Source organism: Drosophila busckii, unplaced genomic scaffold (assembly GCF_011750605.1).
Source record: "Drosophila busckii strain San Diego stock center, stock number 13000-0081.31 unplaced genomic scaffold, ASM1175060v1 chrUn_07, whole genome shotgun sequence".
Lineage (NCBI taxonomy): Eukaryota > Metazoa > Arthropoda > Insecta > Diptera > Drosophilidae > Drosophila > Drosophila busckii.
In genome coordinates this window covers 2,303,346-2,324,036 of record NW_022872723.1, presented here as the reverse complement: position 1 = coordinate 2,324,036, position 20,691 = coordinate 2,303,346, and the positions used below count along the sequence as shown (strand labels likewise).

The window sequence follows — 20,691 nt, the reverse complement described above, 5'->3', positions numbered from 1 at the left end:
AAAGTTCACGCATTATACCTGGGGCCCAACCGTCCAAAAATTTTATGCAGCAACATTTTAGTCGATTCGACGCCTCTGTGTGTTGTATGCTTAGTTATAGTATACATACCTAAGGGAGATAAACCTTTTGAGTTGTTACACATTTATCATTACCGGTACCAGAAAAAAAAGCCAACAAGCACATATTGTAGAAAGATTCACAAAGCTTGCAATCGTACGATTGTTTACAATAAATTAAGCTGTTAAAGCATTAAAAGACTAATTCATGGCTCAGAGAGTCGGAGAAATGAATACATTGCAATTTGGTTTAGTATTTAGTGCAGAAATAAAAGGAAAGGTAAAAATATATGTGACTATGTAAAAAATGAAGATAGGAGCTGCAAGAAAATTGATTCTCAAAAATAAAGGACGATATATGATTGCAAAACTTATGCGATATGATAGATGTAGAACATTTTCAGGTATCTCATATCCATACAATGGCATCTGGAGTATTAGTATAAGACCATGGCTTAAAAACAAATCAAAGTAAAAACTAATAAACTTAAGAAACGCAAACACGTAAGCGGTAAAATAAAGATTTCAAGTAAAGATTTTAAAGTAAAAATGTCGTCCTATCGCTCTTCTTATTTTTATTTATTTTTCTTTACTTCTTGAAACTTTTTGTATGGGTCATACTGTGTTATCGAATATTTTTTACCATAAGCTATAAAAAAGCTTGTAATGCAGATACAGTACTACCGTTTCAGAATGTTCATTAAATTTTTGACATGCCTGCTTAAATATATTTCAATATTATAAATGTCCTAATCAAAAACTTATCTTTAAAAATTTAACAGAACAGAAAGGAAGTACTTTTTAAGATATATGTATATATGATTGGTTGCCGAGAAATGGCTGCGCGTTTACTCGGACTACGACTACACATATTGCCCCGCTAAAAAACTGAAAATACAAGTAATACAACCTCAACTCTTTTGTGCATAATTGTGAATTAATTTTTATTTTTGTTTTATTTTATAATATTTTTATTCTTACATATATTAGGTTTTTCTGTGGAAAAATGTATAGCATCATTTTTTAGTAACAATACATCGTGCAACGATCAGATCGAGGGGTGAGTCAATCTCCAATGAATCTTCCGATGGTATTTCTACGATAGCACACCTAAATATGATAAAGTAAATGTTAATGTTCATCTTGATAATACAAAAAAGTACAACGAGTACTATACGTTTGTCTATTTAATATACTGCCATTACCAAGTTCTACTGCAGAATCATGAAAGTCATGAGCATGCGGACGAGACGAGTGGTTTGAGCACGAGCATGAAAAAACTCAGAGAGCAAAAAAAAAATTGACAACAGTTGAGTGAATCTAACTCAATAGGTATAACATATGCAAACGCCTGTTTGAGCTCTTGAGCCGAAAAGGTTTATTTTCCGGATATTTTTCATGTATGAACGTTTTTGTGCTCAACGGATGCCGTTCTCTGGTTGCTATATTAAGCTTAAATTATTATTTGAGTTATATTATCAGCGCCGTCATGGCTGTTACTTAAATCATAAATTTATACATTTTAGCCCTTTCTGCTTAACTATAGTCTAAAAAAAATAATCACATTACATTACATACATGGCAATTACATAATATAAAAACAAAATGTGATTCCTCACAGCTGGTCGCTTGGTTTGCCAAACGAAATGGTTTGCCAAATGTACTCAGTTTGCGTAAATCCAGTTTTGAGGATTTTGCTTCAATTTCATTACTACTAACATTCGCAACTAGTCCTTATTCAGCTTGCACATTTCAGTAACAACCATGTTGTTTTGCTTGCGTTTAGCTCTTATTGTAGTTGTCTGTTTGTAATAACCATTTGGTCTTGATCTAAACCCCACAAATTACAAATATTTTTGATCAGCAAGATAAGCGAGTCTATATAGTCACATCCTTCTGTCTGTCTTTTTGAGCAATAAAAACTATAAGAACCAGAACTACCAAAGTTGGTATGTACTGTACGCAGTATTTTTTTTATTCTTTGCCATTTTTATTAAATTTTGAGTCCTCTGTCGAGGTGTACTTCAAGACTCACACCGTTTGCTTGTGGGAGTCTGGGATTGATTAAAATGAGCGGTGGGCCGTTTTGCTTGTTTAGGGTAAACGTCACATGTTTGCATTTTTTTTAATTTACTTTTATTCGCCAATCAGCTATTTCTCCACTTCGATTATATTGCGCTGATGCATGCATAAGATACCTGGAGCGGCTGAGAATAGCTGTATCGTCAGCACAGATGGATGTTATTAGTCATCTACTTGTTGGAATATCTGCTGTGTAAAGGACATATAGCGTTGGTCCTATCGAATACATCTAAAAGTATTGCAGTACAATATTCTCGATTTTTAAATGCGCTTCTTAATATTCGGATGTTATGCGATTTACCTGCTCGATAGTGCTGTGTTTTTCACGAATGCAAAATTTATGTGTTGCAATTTTTTTTGTATGGATTCTTAGATATGGATTTATCCGAGCCAGCACGCATAGTACACATATGGGTCTGTAGGAGGATGGAATTCTGTGATATTTGCCTGGCTTCTGAATCATTATTACCAGTATTATGGACTTTTTTCATCTTTCCTAGGAAGAAGCCGAAGTTTAGTGATGGCATTGAAGACCTGCGCGATAGTGCAACCTGCACAATATGGGAGCTCAATAATCAATTTGACTTTATTTGGGCGAAGCCTGATGAATTTTTCGGATTCAAAATAATTTATGGATGACACATAAGTATTCTGCAAATGTTCACACTCTGTCTTCCTTACTGCGGGCCCACCCGCAACACGGTTTCTGTTTGTGATCATAGAGTTGGAAAAGCTCTCCACAGTGACTGCTTCATAGCGACTGTATGTAGCGACATTAACCCTTTGATGAGTTAACGGACCTGTGATATAGCCATTCTCTTGGTAGCCGTCGCTTTTCAATGACGAGCTGCTCGATTTGCAAATTTGTCTTCTTTTGTGTGAAGGTACTTGTGGAGCTTAAGGAGTTGACATGCAAAATTCTGATCAGTAGCTCAGATCAATGTGTAGCCTCTTAGAATGAAGTTATATTTGTTTGTCAGATGTGTTTCTAACAGCAGTATAACGACAATGTGTTTGTCGAGCAGAAATTGAGATAAATCAACTTTGCGCTGTGAATCGGCATTAGCATCCCACGTGTATATACATACGTACGAAAGACATTGATTATTTAGACTGATGTGATACTAACTTTCGTATCAAAAGGTTTTGATTACGCATTATATCTTGCATAGTTGTCCCCATGAAGAACATGAACTCCTTAAGGGAGTAGGTTAAAGAAGTTTATAGATACTATGCACAGATGCACTTTTTTTTCTAAAGAGAATTGTTGTCTAGTTCGAGTTCAACATTATAATGTTGGGGCTTACTAGCTTTGCTGAAAATGTTGAAGACTCTTTAAGCATTAAATATTTTGTCTTGTGGCGCGTTAGTTATTTTATTTTTTATTTATTTATTTATTTAATGTCAACTAAGAGCAGTCGACAGCAAAAGAAAAAATTACATTATAGTATTTATATACAAAATAGGTAAAATTAAATTTAAAGGTAATTTATAATTATATCTTTATTTTTAAACCTTAATTATTGGATGTTAAATAGACCCAACCATTTGGTTGCAAGGATTGGGGAAACCCAAGAAAAAACCAATCAAGAAATCTGGATTAAAGTTTAATTGTTAATATTAAGTAATTAAGATCACGCTTAGTAAAAACTCGAGGTCTCATGTGTGATAAACAAGAAAAAGTTATTTAATCAGCAACAGAGAACTTGGAAGAGGCTCAGCCAGTAAAATATTAGGTTTGTGCAAAAAGTAAGAGTTTTAAGGAAACAAATTTCGAGTATACTAACAGGAACCGAGAAATTAAGTTGACCACAAAATGGAAGAATCAATTTCCCCTTTAATTAATTTATTCATGAACATGACATGAACATGATTCGTCGATTAGGTAAAGATGGAAGATTAATTAAAAAGTAGTCTACTAAGTAAAGATGGTTAGACAACACCTGGAACCAGTTAAAAGCACGTAAAGCAAATAAATACAATTTTTTTTGAACAATTCAATAACTAACTGGTTTGGTTCGAGTAATTGGGTGGAACCAAATAACAAGAATCCATATTCCAGAATCGGTCTCGAACAAAGAGAATATATGTAGTTTAGTTTTTGTAAGGGTTCATCAAAATTCTTTACCCATCGTTGATAAAGCCGAGAACTGAAATTGCCCTTACTGAACAGTTTTAAGGAAACATGTTTGTCAACTTCACTTACTATCAAGGAGATACCCAGTCATTAAAACCTCCGATAATATGTAGAGGCAATAGATTCATGTAGTAAAGTTACGAATGTTGAGGCGAGTGTCTATGGAATGACATAACTTTAACATTTTAGAGCAATTTAAAGTTTAATAAATTATTTTGCCACAATTAAAAAAGCAATCAAAGATCGGTCCTGCAATAAAGTAACTGCATGACATGTCTCTAAATGATAGACACACAGCTTCACATCATCAGCATACATCCAAATATTGGAATGCATAATTGAAAATGAGGAAGATCGTTAATAAATAGGTTAAAGAGCAAAGGACCAAGATGACTACCTTGAGGGACACCAACGTTACGAATACTGGCCCTTGGAAAACAAGCCCGACTTGAAAACAAACCCCTCTTGAGTTTCTGTTATTAAGTAAATTGGAAATCCATTCAGAAAATTGTTTGGGAAAGTCCCAATCAAAAGCTTAATTTATTAACTAGAGACGGTGATTAACAGAGTTTCAAATGCCCCTTTACTAAAAGTCAGTATAAATAAATAGTCTGCAATTATTTTGTTGTGAACCTTGATTACATTTGACGAAACTCAAGTAGATTGGTGGTAGTAGACAAACTCTATTTGACTCTATATCTAAAAGGAACACCATGTATGTTCGCGGTCAAATACAATGGTGATTATATGGACAAAAGGCAGCTGGCAAGAACCAAAATGACATTATTGAGATTATAGAAAAGCGTACGAGAGCAAACCATATGATTTTTCAATTAGAATAGTCTTCAGCGAACTCTATGTCGAGTACGAGATATTTGATCACAAGTCAGGCAAACACACTAGTATTGTACATATTGGAAATTGCTTAGGCGCGGCAGGAAACCATTGATTTGAGGCACATGGAGGAGTGGCATATTACCAATTGTAACGGTTATTAGGGATAAGCGCGGCATAACCTTACCCAATATGATGTGGAGTAGTGGCGAAACTGCGCAAAACCATGTTAAGAGAATTACATTGTTGACACGCTGAGCATAACGGCAGCAACCAATGGATAAATTAAATATGAGGTGCATCTAGTCGTACAGGCAGCAACCAAGTATATAGATATAGTGATGAGAAATGCGCGGCGGCCAAAACTCATTAAGAGAGTGATCGTTCTAGAGGAACTGCAGCTGGTTACCAAACGCATTCCGTATGGTTATTCGACTAGAGCAGGCGAGACGTCAATATATCCATAATATGCGAATTAAGAATGAGCTTCGACCAAGACACAAGATTATTGGGAAAGCTCGAGCGGTCTTTCAGAGGTATACACATATGATTAAATTGAATACCGGCAAAACCGTCGATTCTATTGGAATGCGCCCAATTCAGCATTATTGTATTGATGATTATGGATAGCTCAGAGAGTACGCATTGATATAGGTGTGGGTATGAAGAAAGCCCGGCAATAGACCCTATTTAAGAGTACTTAGAAATGTAGGTGTGGCAAGTATACCGATATGAAAATATAGGAGTTAACGCTGCGGGAGAGCAAACCATGATATCGCTATCTAGCGCATGATACGATCGGCAACACTAGATTTGACAGTTGGACTAGCTATACGCAGCATACTCATGGATTACATGAGAGAATTCCGCGCACATATAGACCTATTTGATCTTAGTGGAAGATTAGCGTCGTGAACAAAACTCTATATGCGATTATATTAGGAAAAGTCGCTGGCACAAAACATGATTTATATAGGAAATGAGCTCGGGTCTTAGAACATTGGATTATCTGAGAGACACAAGACGGCACACGCCCAGAAAACCGAACTGGAGTACATAAATAAGTTTGGTAATGATACGCACGAGCAAAACTCTAGTATGAAATATTGAGAATCGCAGAGGTTCACAAAATAACTTCAGTGAGGTTAGAGTATAGATAGTAGAAGACAGGCAAAACATTGATCAATGGACTAGATCCACGTCAGCGTCAACCTTCATGATTGGCAATGCGCGCTAAACTCATGTTATACTATTTATTTTTAAAATAGCGACAGAGCGCTGGCTTAAAATACTATTGATTTTAGGATGATCGTGCAAATACAACGAGATCTCTGAGTCTCTCTAGAAGCAATGACCGGCAAAATCCATTGATTATATGAGACTGAACGGCAGCAATATCCATATAATATGTAACTTGTTAAGACCCAGCAACTGCATTGATCCTATTGGAATGCGCGGAAAACCATTGATTTTAGGAATGAGCGGCAAACCATTGATTATAGTGATAATGCTACGAGCGAATTCTTCAAAGAGAAAGCTATTATAAAGGCGTATAGGCAAAACCAATGTGAGATTCAAATTGCAGAAATTATGCTACAGTCTTAGAGGCATAAGCAACCGGCAATATGATTAGTTTGGAGGCCGAGCGGCAGAAACCATTGTGGATATTTAGGGAATTGTTAGCGAGCAAAATAAAAACCATGAATTATTGGATAAGTCGTTCAGGAGCAAAATCAGCGCAATGATCCATTGGAATCACTGCAGAGCACAAAACCAGTTGAGCCCATTTATTGTTGAGATCGCGCTCGTCAGATAGCGCATCTGATTACAGTGAGAATGCGCGGTCTTAATTGCACCTAACATATGAATATTGAGCCAGAGTAGCGCGCGTGATACAAAACGCATTGAGTTTATCAATATGGAATGAGGGCAAACTACATATAGATTTAGTTGGTGAAAAGAACGCGGCAAATACCAATGCACTGTGATGTGAAATACGCGGCAAAACCATTGATTATTGGACTGCAGAGCAGCAACCAAGACTAATAATGGTCAGCTGAGACACTGGAGTCTAGCATACGCATTCGATATCATTGGAATGCGCGCAGAGAAACATATGGCATGATTTTTGGAGATTTAAGCGCAGGAGCAAACCATTGATTATTCAGGAAAGTCACGCAGAGCAAAAGCCGAATTCGATGTTTAGAGGAGAATGAGCGGCAATGTACTACATAATTATGATGTATTGGAAGCGCGCAAAACCACATGATTATTGGATACGCCGTGTACATAATACATTAGATTATTGCGATATAAGGAGAGATTAGGGTATCCCATAAAATTATTTATGAACTCGTTGGAGCTAGTAAGTATTGTTGCAGGTTAACATCTGATTTTATGCCCTTTAAGACCACTTGCAAGTCCTTGCTGCTTTTAAATTGATACGTGTAAAAATTAATTTTAGTGTCGTTTAGAAGCTTCAATAATATTCTATAGCTGTCTTCCGACTACGTTTGAACTTTTGTTTCACGAATATTACCTCGTACAAGGGAAATATTGTGAAAGTTTTCCTTTCTAAGCTTTATAATTTTGTTCACAAGGGCACTGGTGCTTTTCTCCCTTATATCGGAGGTGGATTTGGCATCCTTTTAGCGCATTCTTCAAGCGGCAGTTCATCAGAGTTGTCTGTTAGTATTTGAAATCTATGGTGTTGTTAAGTTTTTCGCTTGAAGCTGTGTTCGAATTGCAGAGGATAATTTTCGCATTTTGGCATTAGTTGGTTCCGGTTGCTTTTGTTTTGATTGTTGATTCTTAGGGGGCTTTGCTGCTAACGATGGGTTCGAGCGAACGGCCGAAGCCGTTGCGGTTGTTGTTGTAGTTGCTGTTGTTGCGGTAGTTAGAGAGACTGTTCTATAATACTACTTACCGTATGTGGCCATTGCATTCTTGATTATGTTTGTACGATGATTGCTCAATGCAATCGGCAATGGGACAGAAAAAGTAACAAATTACATAAATCCCCCAAAACAATTTCAAAAACATCCCTACTATGTTGGTACCAAACTACAAGCTACAAACTACTGAATACTGCTGTACAATCCAGGCGGAAGCATCACACTCCCGAAATGTCCTGGCATGAAAGGAAGCGATACACACCTCTATGAGGGTTTATATCTATTGGATACCAAGCCACAAAGGCATAGACGTGAACGAGACGGTGGTTGCCCTAGCAAAAGACTGAAGAAGACAAAACAACATTGAGGAGCAAATCCAAATCTCCCTAAGGTGTCTGTACAGTGATATAGCAGCAACCGAGGCAGAACTAAGATGAAAAAGCACAACCACCTCCAAGACGGCAAGAACAATGTGCCACTCAGGGAACAATAAACTCTCCAAATTCCAAATACAACTTCAAAGTAAAGAGTGCAGGCTTTTGGTAGGGATACTAATGGAACACTGCCTATCAGCGTCTCATGCGAAGAATCTGATCCTGGCAGAAGTGGACGGTTGCAGGAAATGCAAGGAACTAAGGGTCAAGGAAACCCTACAACACCAATGTCCGCCACTGGCAAGACCATGCAAAAAGCACTTCAACAAGTGCGATATACATTCCTTAAAGCAGCGACCCGGCTAAGTCCCGACCAGAGAACGGCAATTGTGGCACTTTTTAAGCACAATGGTGGCACACACAAAAAACAAGTTCGAGGCCATACGCGGGAAAATATACGCACACGGACACAACAAAAAATTGCTTGTGCGGCGGCACAAGCAGCGCACAAACAACCAGAGAGATCCGAGAAAAGGTCCGTTGTGTTTTTAGCCACAACGAAGCAAGCGCAAAGGAAATGTCTGCGAGGTCGATCGGCTGGCATATAAGCATAAGCGAGAAACAATATATATTTATTACCAAGCTCATTCACAGTCACTACTTACTTACTACAACACTGTTTAGCCTTTGCAGTCGGTCAGCACTGGCTGCAACGCAGCGCGAAGGAGTAGAAACCTTGAAACACTTTTTTGAACCTTTTTCTTATGCACTATGATCGCGACACATACAATATTTCTTGTGCCCATCAGCCACTGTTTTGCTTATATGTATCAGTCGTACTGGGTTTTACTCACAGTGTTTTTAAGGGTGAGTGCACTATTGCCGCTCTCTGCTGCGCACAAAATGCTGCTGAAATCATTTTTTATACGCACAAGTAATTGCATTGTGGTCTGATCCACAATTTCGCTTGTGTGTGGCAGTACAACCATGGTGTACCCGGTGTGTGCATTCTTGCTGTTCTCTGGTCCCGACCACAGTTAGACACTAACAAATGGCAAATGAGAGTATAGTAGACACCTACCAAGTAAGTTGTCCAGAGAGATAAACCCTGGTGGAAAGGAGCAAAGAAAACTGAGACTGAGAAGTGAGGAGGCTGTTCAATACATTAAAGAGAAGCAAAGACAACTGGGATCGCTATACTGCCAAGCTTATGGCGTATAACAAAGAGACAAGGAAGAGCAAGCTATCCCACTGCCAAAATTTTTGCACCAACTTAGAAAAGACACCACCAGCAGCGGGCATGATTAGAGCAATTTCAAACAGCAAGAGCATTCAGAAACTTTTTCACGGAAGATGAGGAGGAGAAGGCTAGGCTTCCATTACAAATGCAGTTTCCCATGAGCAGCTAGTCCAGTGAGTCAAACACACAGATAGAGTGTCAGTCTGGACTGTAGACAGGAGTCCAAACTTCCCAGCCCTCTGATGTAATGGCGTAGATAGCCCTACGAAATGGACTGGAGTTGCTAATGTCGTATCTTATAAGAATCTTCAGAGGCAGTAAGGTATATATGTAGGGCTTGGATGGCGTCCAAAGTTATCTTTCACCCAAATCCATTTGAACGATAAGTCCTACCTGTTTCCTTCTGAAAACTCTACAGAAAGAAGTAAATAATTATTTGAGGCACACATACTTAAAAGACTATCCGCTACATAAAAAGTGGAGTGGTTCAAAAGCAAAAACTTCTGTTGTTGCACACTAACAAATTCAAAGTAGATTCGTTAAAGCCAATCTAAATTGGGGATACAACAGTGCAGCTTTCCATCGAAGTTATGTATTTTTTACATCTAGGTATTTAACTTTAACTAGATAGTAGACTGAAAGCATCTGGCAGCATCAAGTAGAAAACGCCATCCAAGAGGAAACTATAGAGTCTAGAGCAAAAATAGGGGCCTTTTCCCAAAAAATACTATAAACCAGCTACTTATTTATCGTTGAGACTGGTACCTGAACCAGGTGGTCTGCAGAGTGGGTATCATTCGGTGTTCACTATTGTTTGCAGTTTTATTCCAATCCACATTTCGATATATCTAGACTGTCAACTTAGTTGGCAGAACTTAAAGCTTCTTCGACTAATTCAGGTATTAACAGCACAGCAACAGCACACAGCTTAAAAAGCAAAAAAATACAATATTTCGAAAATAAAAGAAAATACTATCTAATACTTTATAACAACTATTGAATTAAGCCCTGTCCTTTGCATAAATCATTATTGGCAAAGCAGTGAAAGAATAAATATGAGATAAAACAGTTAATCAGTGCAGTGCACAGTAATGTAATGTAATGTAATGTTATATCCATAAATTATTGTGCTAATATTATTTATTCTTCAGTACGCGTTCTTTTAGTCTCTGACGAATATAACTCTTGTTTAATACTTTTCGCAAATTTGCTTATTGCTTCGCAATATACATAGGTACACAAAATTCTTGAATGATTAAGTAAGACAAATATAATATTTTTTTCATTTTCTTATGAAATTCACTTTAGCAGAAATTCGGTTGCTTTCTTGTATACATGCATAGGCATACATATACTTAAGTTTACATGTGGCTAATTGGACATGGCAAACATGTATTGATCAATACTGCGTGGAATATCAGCTCTCGACGGAATTAACAGTTCTAGCAAAGAACTTTGGATAACTTATTTTGATTTTCTTTTTAAAATTATCTTTAATAATTAATTAATTTTTAAGTTCATACATTTATATACATTGCGCCTTGTAGTTCATATTAATACTGCTATATAGCTGCTCAACGTCTTCAGGACTGTCGACCACGCGCAGGTCAGTTACATTAAAAAGTAGATTTCTTTTTACATATTTTATTTTTTTAAAACAAAGCCAGATCATCTGTATCGTTGCCAAAATTATATTTTTCTACAGTTAAACCTACTAAACCAAAAAACTTATTACTTCGATTGTTTTAGCATATCAAAATGTCAGAGGTATTAAGTCTAAATTAACTAAACTATATATTCATATTGTAGAATTTATTTTTATTATGTTCCTGCCTTCAGGTTAATGCGTAAAAATTGTAGTTCATCAATTTTCACACACCACTTATAGATGTGACCGTCTGTCACATGCGCATATACTCCACCTCTATAGGATGTTTCAATTCATAATGAACATTTCTCTAATATACAATTAATATCCTCTAAGCTCTGTGATACGGATTATTTTTGTGTATTGGGAGATTTTTATTTACCAGATGTATCTTGGTCCACAGTGGATAATTTGGTTGTAGCTACTAGATCTCATGAGTTAGTAAATTGCATACTTGATCTTTCACTTAATGAAATAAATAATGTTCGTAACTGCAGCAACCGTTTTCTTGATCTAATATTTGTATCAGATCCTTCAGCTAGCACTTTTAGCAGAATTGATCCGATTGTGCTCCCCGAACATGCCTTTCACCCAACTTTGGACCTGCTTATAGATCTGCCGGCTCTAGAGCAAACTGTACACAGTATAGTAGCATTTAAGACCCTGTGTTTTAGAAAAGCCGACTTTAAATAACCTTATTATAAATCATGACTGATGTCACATTTTTGCCAGTAACAACTTAGAAAATGCTTAGTTTTTTATATATTTATTTATTTATATAACTGTAAGCTTAAAGTTTAAACTTAAGCTTCAGGGGAGGCAGCCTTAGCTACTGGGGCTTTCGGCAACGGATGTGAGGGTGTTTTGCTTATAATTATTTACATATTTACATTTTAACATATTTACATTTTGATTTGTTTATACATATATGTTTCATTTGTTTTTGTTTAATTTTTTAAAGTACTCTTTCTAGTTTGGCTTTCTTGAGAAAGTCTTTAATTATTATAATATTTTCTATCGATGGGTGTGATAGGAGGGATGTTTAGGGGTGGTTTGGGGTGTGGGTTCGTAGGTGTTGAAATGCTGTGCAGTCGTTGTAACGTGTTGTTGTTGCAGTATTGAGAGGTTGTTTCACTGTTTTGTAGGAATCTGAGTTGGTGGGTGATTTTAGTATGCCGGGTCGCAGTCTGAGAAAGTTTGTTATTTCTCTTATGACTCCTTTAATAACTTTTTTGAACAATGCGTGCCTCGAACGCAGCCTACTAGGTCTAAAAAGCATCTATGGCTTACCCGTGAGTTAGCTGGTTTAATGAATATAAAATCGCGATACTTTAAAAAATATAAGCGTACAGGGAACAGTGTTGATTTTTCACGCTATTCTACTGCCAAGTCTAATTTTAACTTATTAAACTTACAACTTTACAACGATTACTTATGTCGTTGTCGGCTTCAGTTTGCTTATGATCCTAAACAGTTCTATAATTTTGTAAATTCCAAACGTAAATCTTCTTCTTTTATACCTAATTTAGTTTCATATAAAAATACGACGTCAAATAATGATCAGGCATCAGCCGATCTATTTGCAGAATTTTTCAAATAACTTATTCCCACATTATTATTATTAATTCCCTACAGTTCTCAAACAACAAGAACTCACGGCAAACAAATCAACACAAAAGGTTGACCATAAAACTGCATTTAACATATATCTAATAGGAATAGAAATTCACTCAACTCAAAAATTTAATTTACTATGCCACCAAACAAAAAATTCACGCGATTTAGATCTAGAATCATCATTTCCAATCACTAACACCCTCATACTAATTACAGGAGACTTCAACAACTGGAACAGCTATTGGGGCTCCCCAACAAACAACAGCAGGGGTTGAATCCTTTGCAAAATGTATATACGACAATAACTTCATAATACTAAACAATGGGAAACCAACACACTATTTTTTTCACACACAGCACATTTACCTCGATCTAGCTTTCTATTCACCCGCTCTCACCCCATACTTCGAAATAGATGACACCCCTTAAAGAAGTGATCACTCCCAATCACAAGGGAAATGTTCCCAAGCCAAAATAAAAAGTTCACACTTAACCACAGACGATTCAACACAAAAAAAGCAATAAAAAAATTAAAACTTCACGGACAGCCTTAGCGCTTTAAACACAATATCTAAAAACATCAATAAAGAATGCAGCAATATAAACTAACAAAATAATAATACAAAAGCCCACACAAGAGCCTCCCCCTCTCCCAACCCACTTGTTGGCCTTGGTCCCCTTGTATTAATTTGAATTTTTAAAATTTTAAGAATTTTGAAGATTTTTGTGTCACCCTAACAACAACTGTTATATTATCTAATGCGTTTGGGCTTCACACACTGATTCTTAGGCAAGCTACGCTTAAGTACTGTACCCTTAAGTACTGTAAGTGAACTCATTTAAATTGGTCACGTAAATTGGAGCAGCTCGTGTTGTGAATATCACCGCCCCATCCTCTAATTAGTCTCATGCTACATCCTACATTTTTGGCGCCTAACGTGGAGCAGTGATATTTATATCTGCAACATAGTTTTTACGTGACACCTGGACATATTAGACTTATACTCTTACATATCAAGTCACTGGTATATTCTTATGGTACATCTACATACTAACATATGTCAATAAGCTCTGTACCTAATCTACGCCCGGACGAGATACCGGAATCTACGCAAAAGAATAAATCCAAAAACATTTTGGATACTTCACTTGTTCCTCTTTGGATCATCCTTCGCGCTCTCAACAGCTATACCTAACTTGCTCACGCTCACAAGTACTTCTTTCGTCTATCGTTCGCGCTCTCAGCAGCTTCAACTATCGCTCAACCACAGACAGACAAATGTGACGCTTTTGGAAATATTTTCTCACAACGCAAATGCAACTGTTCATTACTAATTGTTTGCTCGTATTAAAACAACTATTAAAAATAATTTTAGATGGACTCAAGTTACAGCGCACTAATATTCAACGCAATATTAGTCGTATTAAAGGTGTTGTTGACCCCAGGAAAAGAGAAGAGAAACACCCGCCATCATCTGTAGAATTAAATTGCAGACTAGGAATACTTGAAGCTTATGTATTTTAAACACTCAGACAGACGGACAAACGGTTATGGCTATATCGACTCAACAAAAGGAGGCGTGGCAGACCATAAATTATATATATTCTTGATCAAAAAAAAAAAAAGTTTGTCTTTCTGATCAAGAATATATATAATTTATGGTCTGCCACGCCTCCTTTTCCCTGTTACACACATTTGCACAACTTCATAATACTCTTTTCCATTTTTTACAAAAATGTCAAAGTGTATAAAAAGTAACAGGCTATGCAATAGCTACTGATCACGAAGTCATTAAACTAGCTAGTTTAAGCACTGTTGTGCTACCCTACTCCTCGATATACGCAGCCGAAATCATCGCCCTTCTTGAATCAATGGAAATTGTAATCACACATTCACATAAAATATGTATCTGCTCTGACTCTTTCTCAGGTATTGAATCAATTCAGAATATGATTCACTATACGCCACCAAAATTCGCGAGCTACCTAAAAAATTCTACCCGAAGATCAAAATTCTTTGGATACCAAGCCACGCTATAATAAAAGGAAACGATATGTAAATAGATAAATATATAAATATGAAAATATGAAAATATGTAAGTATGTAAATATGTAAACATGTAAAAATGTAAATATGAAAATATGAAATTATGTAAGTATGTAAATATGTATATATGTAAATATGTATATATGTAAATATGTAAATATGTAAATATGTAATTGGTGCTTCTCCTGTAGCTCTAGTTTTACCTATATTATATAAATAAATAATAGCGACTTTTCAATTACACCCTATCCTTATAACGTACAAAAAATCTACTTTGCCTGTGATTACCCCTAAGTAGATATTACGTGAACTGACTTTATTGAAACCTGTGCTCACTCCAGGACCAGATGGCATACCAGGTTGCGCACTTAGATATTGCGCCAGTTCCATAAATTTACTTTTACATAGACTTTATGCCTTGTCCATTAAATGTTGCACATTGCCTTCAATCTGGAAGGAATTATTTATTATTCCGTTACATAAGAATGGCCCTAAAGTTACGTAAACAACTACAGGGCTATTTCAAAATTGTCTGCTACACCAAAACTCTTTGAAAAAATTATTACTTCTAAACTCAACTTACCAACCAGAGAGCGGCAAGAGTGCACTCACCCTAAAAAACACTGTGCGTACAACCCAGTACTACTGACACATATGTATAAGCAAAACATTGGGCACAAGAAATATTGTATGTGTCGCTAACATATACGCGAGCCATGCACAAGAAAAAGGTTCAAAAAGTGTTTTAAGTGTTTCTACCTGCCTTCGCGGCGGCGTTGCAGCCAGTGCTGACAGACTGCAAAGGCTAAACACAAAGTAGTGACTGTGAATGAGCTTGGTAATAAATAAATATTCGATTTCATATTACATCACGTTCACATCAAGTCACGTTCACATTAAATCACATGCATATTATTTATTATTGTAACGAAATCAGCTGGACCCACCGATCAGCTGGGCCGCTAAGCTGAGCTTCGGTGGGATCAGCCTACCACCACCGAAAGCTCTGTATCGATCGGGCAATTAGAAGACCTAGCCCTGGTTCTCCTTCGTCCCTGGACGCTTCCCGTCCCTGGGCGCTTTAAGCATCTAGCCCTGGGCGCTTCCCGTCTCTGGCTCATTCTCTTTCCTTCCGGGCATCGTGCCGAACAGACGCGTATTAAATTAAATAAGCCCTAATAAATCTTCTAAATTTGGAATCATCTTGCAAATAAACGTGAAGTAAACTAAAATTTAAAATTGTGTTGGTGGTTTATTGTACAACTGTGCCTAACGTTTCAAGAAATCGAACCCGCTCTCTCGCTCAACCGCCTACTGCCCAAACTGACCTAAAAGATTGGCACCGCTCGGACCCAAAAAGATCTTTTGGGCCCACCAAACGGCTAATTTGTGCTACAATATTGACTTTTTCCATCTCGCTGGGAAGTAACCAAGCTTGGTGATGGCATTGAAGAGTTGCGCGACGGTGCAAACTGCACAATATGGGAGCTCAATAATCATTTTTGGCGTTATTTGGTAAAACCCAAAAACCCAATCAGGTCTGGGTAAGTGTTAGTTATTAATAGTTAAAAAAGTTAAAATAAATATTTTAGTAAGTGTTAATTATTATTAGTTAAAAAAGTTAAAATATATATTTTAGTAATAGAATCAGAGGCCTCTGTTTTGATAACAGAGTAAAGTTTGTTGTAATCAGCACAGAGTATTCGACGGGGTTCATGCAGTGAATAATTAGTTATACAAACGTTAAGTTATAAGGGAACAAAATTTCGAGTATACCTAGCAGGAACTGAGAAATTAAGTTGACTCTACAAATATGAGGAGTCAATTTCCCCTTTAACTAATTTAATCATAAACATGGCGCCTAACATAATACGGCGGTTAGCTAACGATGGAAGATTAAAAGTAGACGATTAGTATAAGATGGTAGATCAACCCCTGGAACCCAGTTAAAGCCTCGCAAAGCAAATAATAAACATTTTTTTTTGACAGATTCAATACTTTTCTGGTGGTTTGAATATAGTGGAGACCAAACACAAGAGCCATATTCCAGAATCTGACGAACAAGAGATGTATAAAGTAATTTAGTTGTGTAAGGGTCATCAAATTCTTTAGCCCATCTTTTGATCAAGCCGAGAACTTGAATTGCCTTACTGACAGTTAGAGAAACATGCTTGTCAAATTTAAGCTTACTATCAAGGAGAACACCTAAGTCATTTACTTCTGCTAATCTATTGAGAGAGATAACTGATCAATGTGGTACTCGACTATGTGAGGCGAGTGTCTAAGGAAGGACATTACGTTACATTTAGAACAGTTAAGTTTTAATAAGTTGTATTTACACCAATTGACAAAGTGGTCAAGATCTGTCTGCAATAAAGTACTACCTGACATGTCTCTAAACGATAGGCATAGCTTCACATCATCAGCATACATTAGAACGTTTGAATTCACAATGGCTGAGGGCAGATTTTTGATAAATAGATTAAAAAGCAATGGCCCAAGGTGACTACCCTGAGGAACTCCAGACGTTACAGACACTGACTTGGAAACCGTTGACTTGAAAACTACCTTTTGAATTCTGTTAGTTAGGTAATTAGATACCCACTTCAAAAAATCTTTGGAAATCCAATAATATTTAATTTATTTATAAAATACGATGATTAACGGAATCGAATGCTTTACTGCATTTTGTTTTGAAAAGCTTTAACGACCCTTGAAGAAAACTCAAGCAAGTTGGTGGTGGTAGACTTTTGTTTAACAAAACCGTGCTGATAATGTGATATTTAATTGAACTACAGAAATGCATAAGTTGAGATGTAATAAATTTTTCCAAAGAGTATAGGTGTAGCAGACAAATTTTGAAATACCTCTATAGTTGTTTACGTGACTTTTAGGCAATGAATGATTCCTTCCAGACTGAAGGCAATGAGCAAGATTTAACAGACAATGCAAAAAGTCTATGTAAAATTAAGTATATGGAACCGGCGCAATATCTAAGTACGCCACCTGGTATGCCATCTGGTCCTGGAGTGTACACAGGTTTCAGTAAATTTAGTTCACTCAATATCGATTCTTCGGTAATCACAGGCTCTGGAATAAAATTAGCTTTTTGTACGTTATAAGGATAGGGTGTAATTGACGAGTCGCTTTTAACAGAATAAGTTGTTTGAAAAAAGTCTGCAAATAGATCGGCTGATGCCTGATCATTTTTTGACGTCGTATTTTCATATGTAACTAAATTGGGTATTAAAGAAGATTTTCGTTTGCAATTTACAAAATTATAGAACTGTTTAGGATCATAAGCAAACTGAAGCCGACAACGACATAAGTAATCGTTGTAAAGTTGTAAGTTTAATAAGTTAAAATTAGACTTGGCAGTAGAATAGCGTGAAAAATCAACACTGTTCCCTGTACGCTTATATTTTTTAAAATATGATAATTGATGAACTAGAAATTTCAGGCTTCAGGATTCAGTGAAGGCAAGAACATTATAATCAAAAGAAATACTATCTTTATATAGTTTAGCTAATTTAGACTTAATACCACTAACATTTTGATATGGTAAAACAAACGAAGTAATTTGTTTTTTGCATCATTAGTAGGTTTAGCTGTAGGAAAATTAAATTTGGCAGCGATACACTTGGTCTGCTTTTATATATAGATATTTCTCTAGAATATTTAAATTTAAATTTTTCTACAGTTATTAAGGGGCTAGGAATCTTTGCTTGAATGTAAGCAGTTACATCCAAAACAACCAAAGTATCCGGGTGAAGCCTAGAAATAAAAACTTGTTTCCTTATAGGAACAGTAAGGGCTTAGGAGCTGGTCGGGGAGTATGGAAACTATCAGTGGGCGGCGACCTAACAATCTTTCTTACAATTTTAGATGACGGACCAGCCTCGTCATTATTTATAACTATGCTAGGGAAAGTTGGAGTAACAGGTGTTACTAGACAGCTTACCAATGTTAGATCGTTAATTTTGATAGGTGTTAAAGCCGTCACCAACTGAGAGTCGTCTAAAGCTTTAAGAGCTTTAAGCTGCGTCCCATTCTTATAAACTCATCATTGAGTTTATCAAAGCTCTTTTGCAGAGCATAGAAATTAAGTTTAGTCTGTCCCATAAACTTAGACATGTCGGGCTCGGCTTCACGGCAAGATTCACAAGACCAAGTTAAGCCGGTCTTATTGACAATCGAATCTTTAACCCTAATTGTGAAACCTGCGCACTTGACATGTATAAATTTATCGCACAGCCAGCAACTGATGCAATCTGCATTTGCATCGCATTGGCATTTGCAATTTTTATTGCAGCAAACGAACATGACGACAAAAAGTATATGCTTTGCGAAAGGGTAAATAAGTAACAAAAATTTTAACAGTTAATGCAACGAATGAGAGCGCACGACTAAGAGAGTACGTTAGATGAGAGCGTTAGTTATTTTAATGTGTGAGCGCAATAACAAAAAAATCCAACAACAAACACACACTATTACAAGCACCGTTCTAAAAATAGAAAAGCACAACAACAGAAAGAGTAAGCAAATGAGAGCGTACACAAGAGACGCTCAAACCAACAATAACAACACAGCAATAAACAACGAAAACAATTGTTATTTTATTTATGCAATTGAAACAACTCAACAATAAAATACTTTTACCAATCTTAATGTGCACTATTTCACCGTGAATATCACAACCAACATATTTTGATGACTTTAAAAACAATCAGTACAGTTCTGAAAACTTAAAGGGAGCATGTGAAGCGTATGGCATTAGGGCTAATTTTTATACACTTTGACATTTTTGTAAAAAAAATGGAAAAAGGGTATTATGAAGTTGCTCAAATGTATGTAACAAGGAGAAGGAGGCGTGGCAGACACCCTATAAAGTATATATATTCCTGATCAGCTCGACGAGCTGAGTCGATATAGCCATGTCCGCCTGTCCGTCCGTGTCCGTTTCCGTCGTATGAGTGCGTGTTCCTCAGCAACTATAAGAGCTAAGAAAACAAATTTGGTATGTAGGTGCTCCTAATATATAGGACACTACGCTTTATTTTATTTTTTTTTATTTCCTCCCTCCCTATCCCCCGCAACTCGAAAAAAACGATATATATAGGCAGTACAAAAATCTTTAAAAAAATAAATAAATAACAAAATTGCCTAGTCATGTTTTTGACCGATTGTGAAAAATTCAGAACGAAATTTCAGAACGATAAAAAACTTAGGAATATGACATTTCAATTTTTTAAATGTAAGACAGCGGGGTGCAACGTGCTGACGCGCCCATACAAACGTCGCTGCCACGCACGGCGCCGTCGCTGCTGGCGCTTCAGCGAAAACGAGCGAAAACGAGCTGTTTTGTGTGTATGTGTGTGAGTTTATGTGTTTACATGATGCCCTAGTCAAAGTGAATTTAAAAGTTGGTGGCGCCCAACTTTAACCTGTCCACTTGTTTTAAGTTGAAAACCATACTTTAAACTGAGAAATTTCTTCTCCTTAAATCATTTCTACTCGATCTAAGCTTCACGACCACTCATTCACATTGCGAAGCCAGATTTTTCCTAGGGTTAAGCTTTCGGACGTCAGCATCCCACAATCACCCCAGGCGCAGTATTTAAGACTGATTAAGCGGCTCACATGAACCATAATGGAGCTACATGCGTGCTGATGGATGCTTAAACCAACGACCAAGCTAGCCTCGTCAATAAAGTGTTGCTGTACACATAAATTTTATCCCATTGTAAGGCATGGCTGACTC

General features: G+C 36.7%; 1 protein-coding gene across 1 annotated transcript in view; it reads right to left on the bottom strand.

The window, feature by feature from the left end:
- Positions 1-1,073: 1,073 nt before the first annotated feature.
- Positions 1,074-20,691, bottom strand: part of LOC117135002 (N-acylneuraminate cytidylyltransferase A) — a 62,285-nt gene continuing 42,667 nt past the window's right edge. The window contains exon 6 of the mRNA XM_033294760.1: positions 1,074-1,167. Coding sequence (XP_033150651.1) covers positions 1,074-1,167 — 94 coding nt within the window. The remainder of the gene's footprint in view (positions 1,168-20,691) is intronic.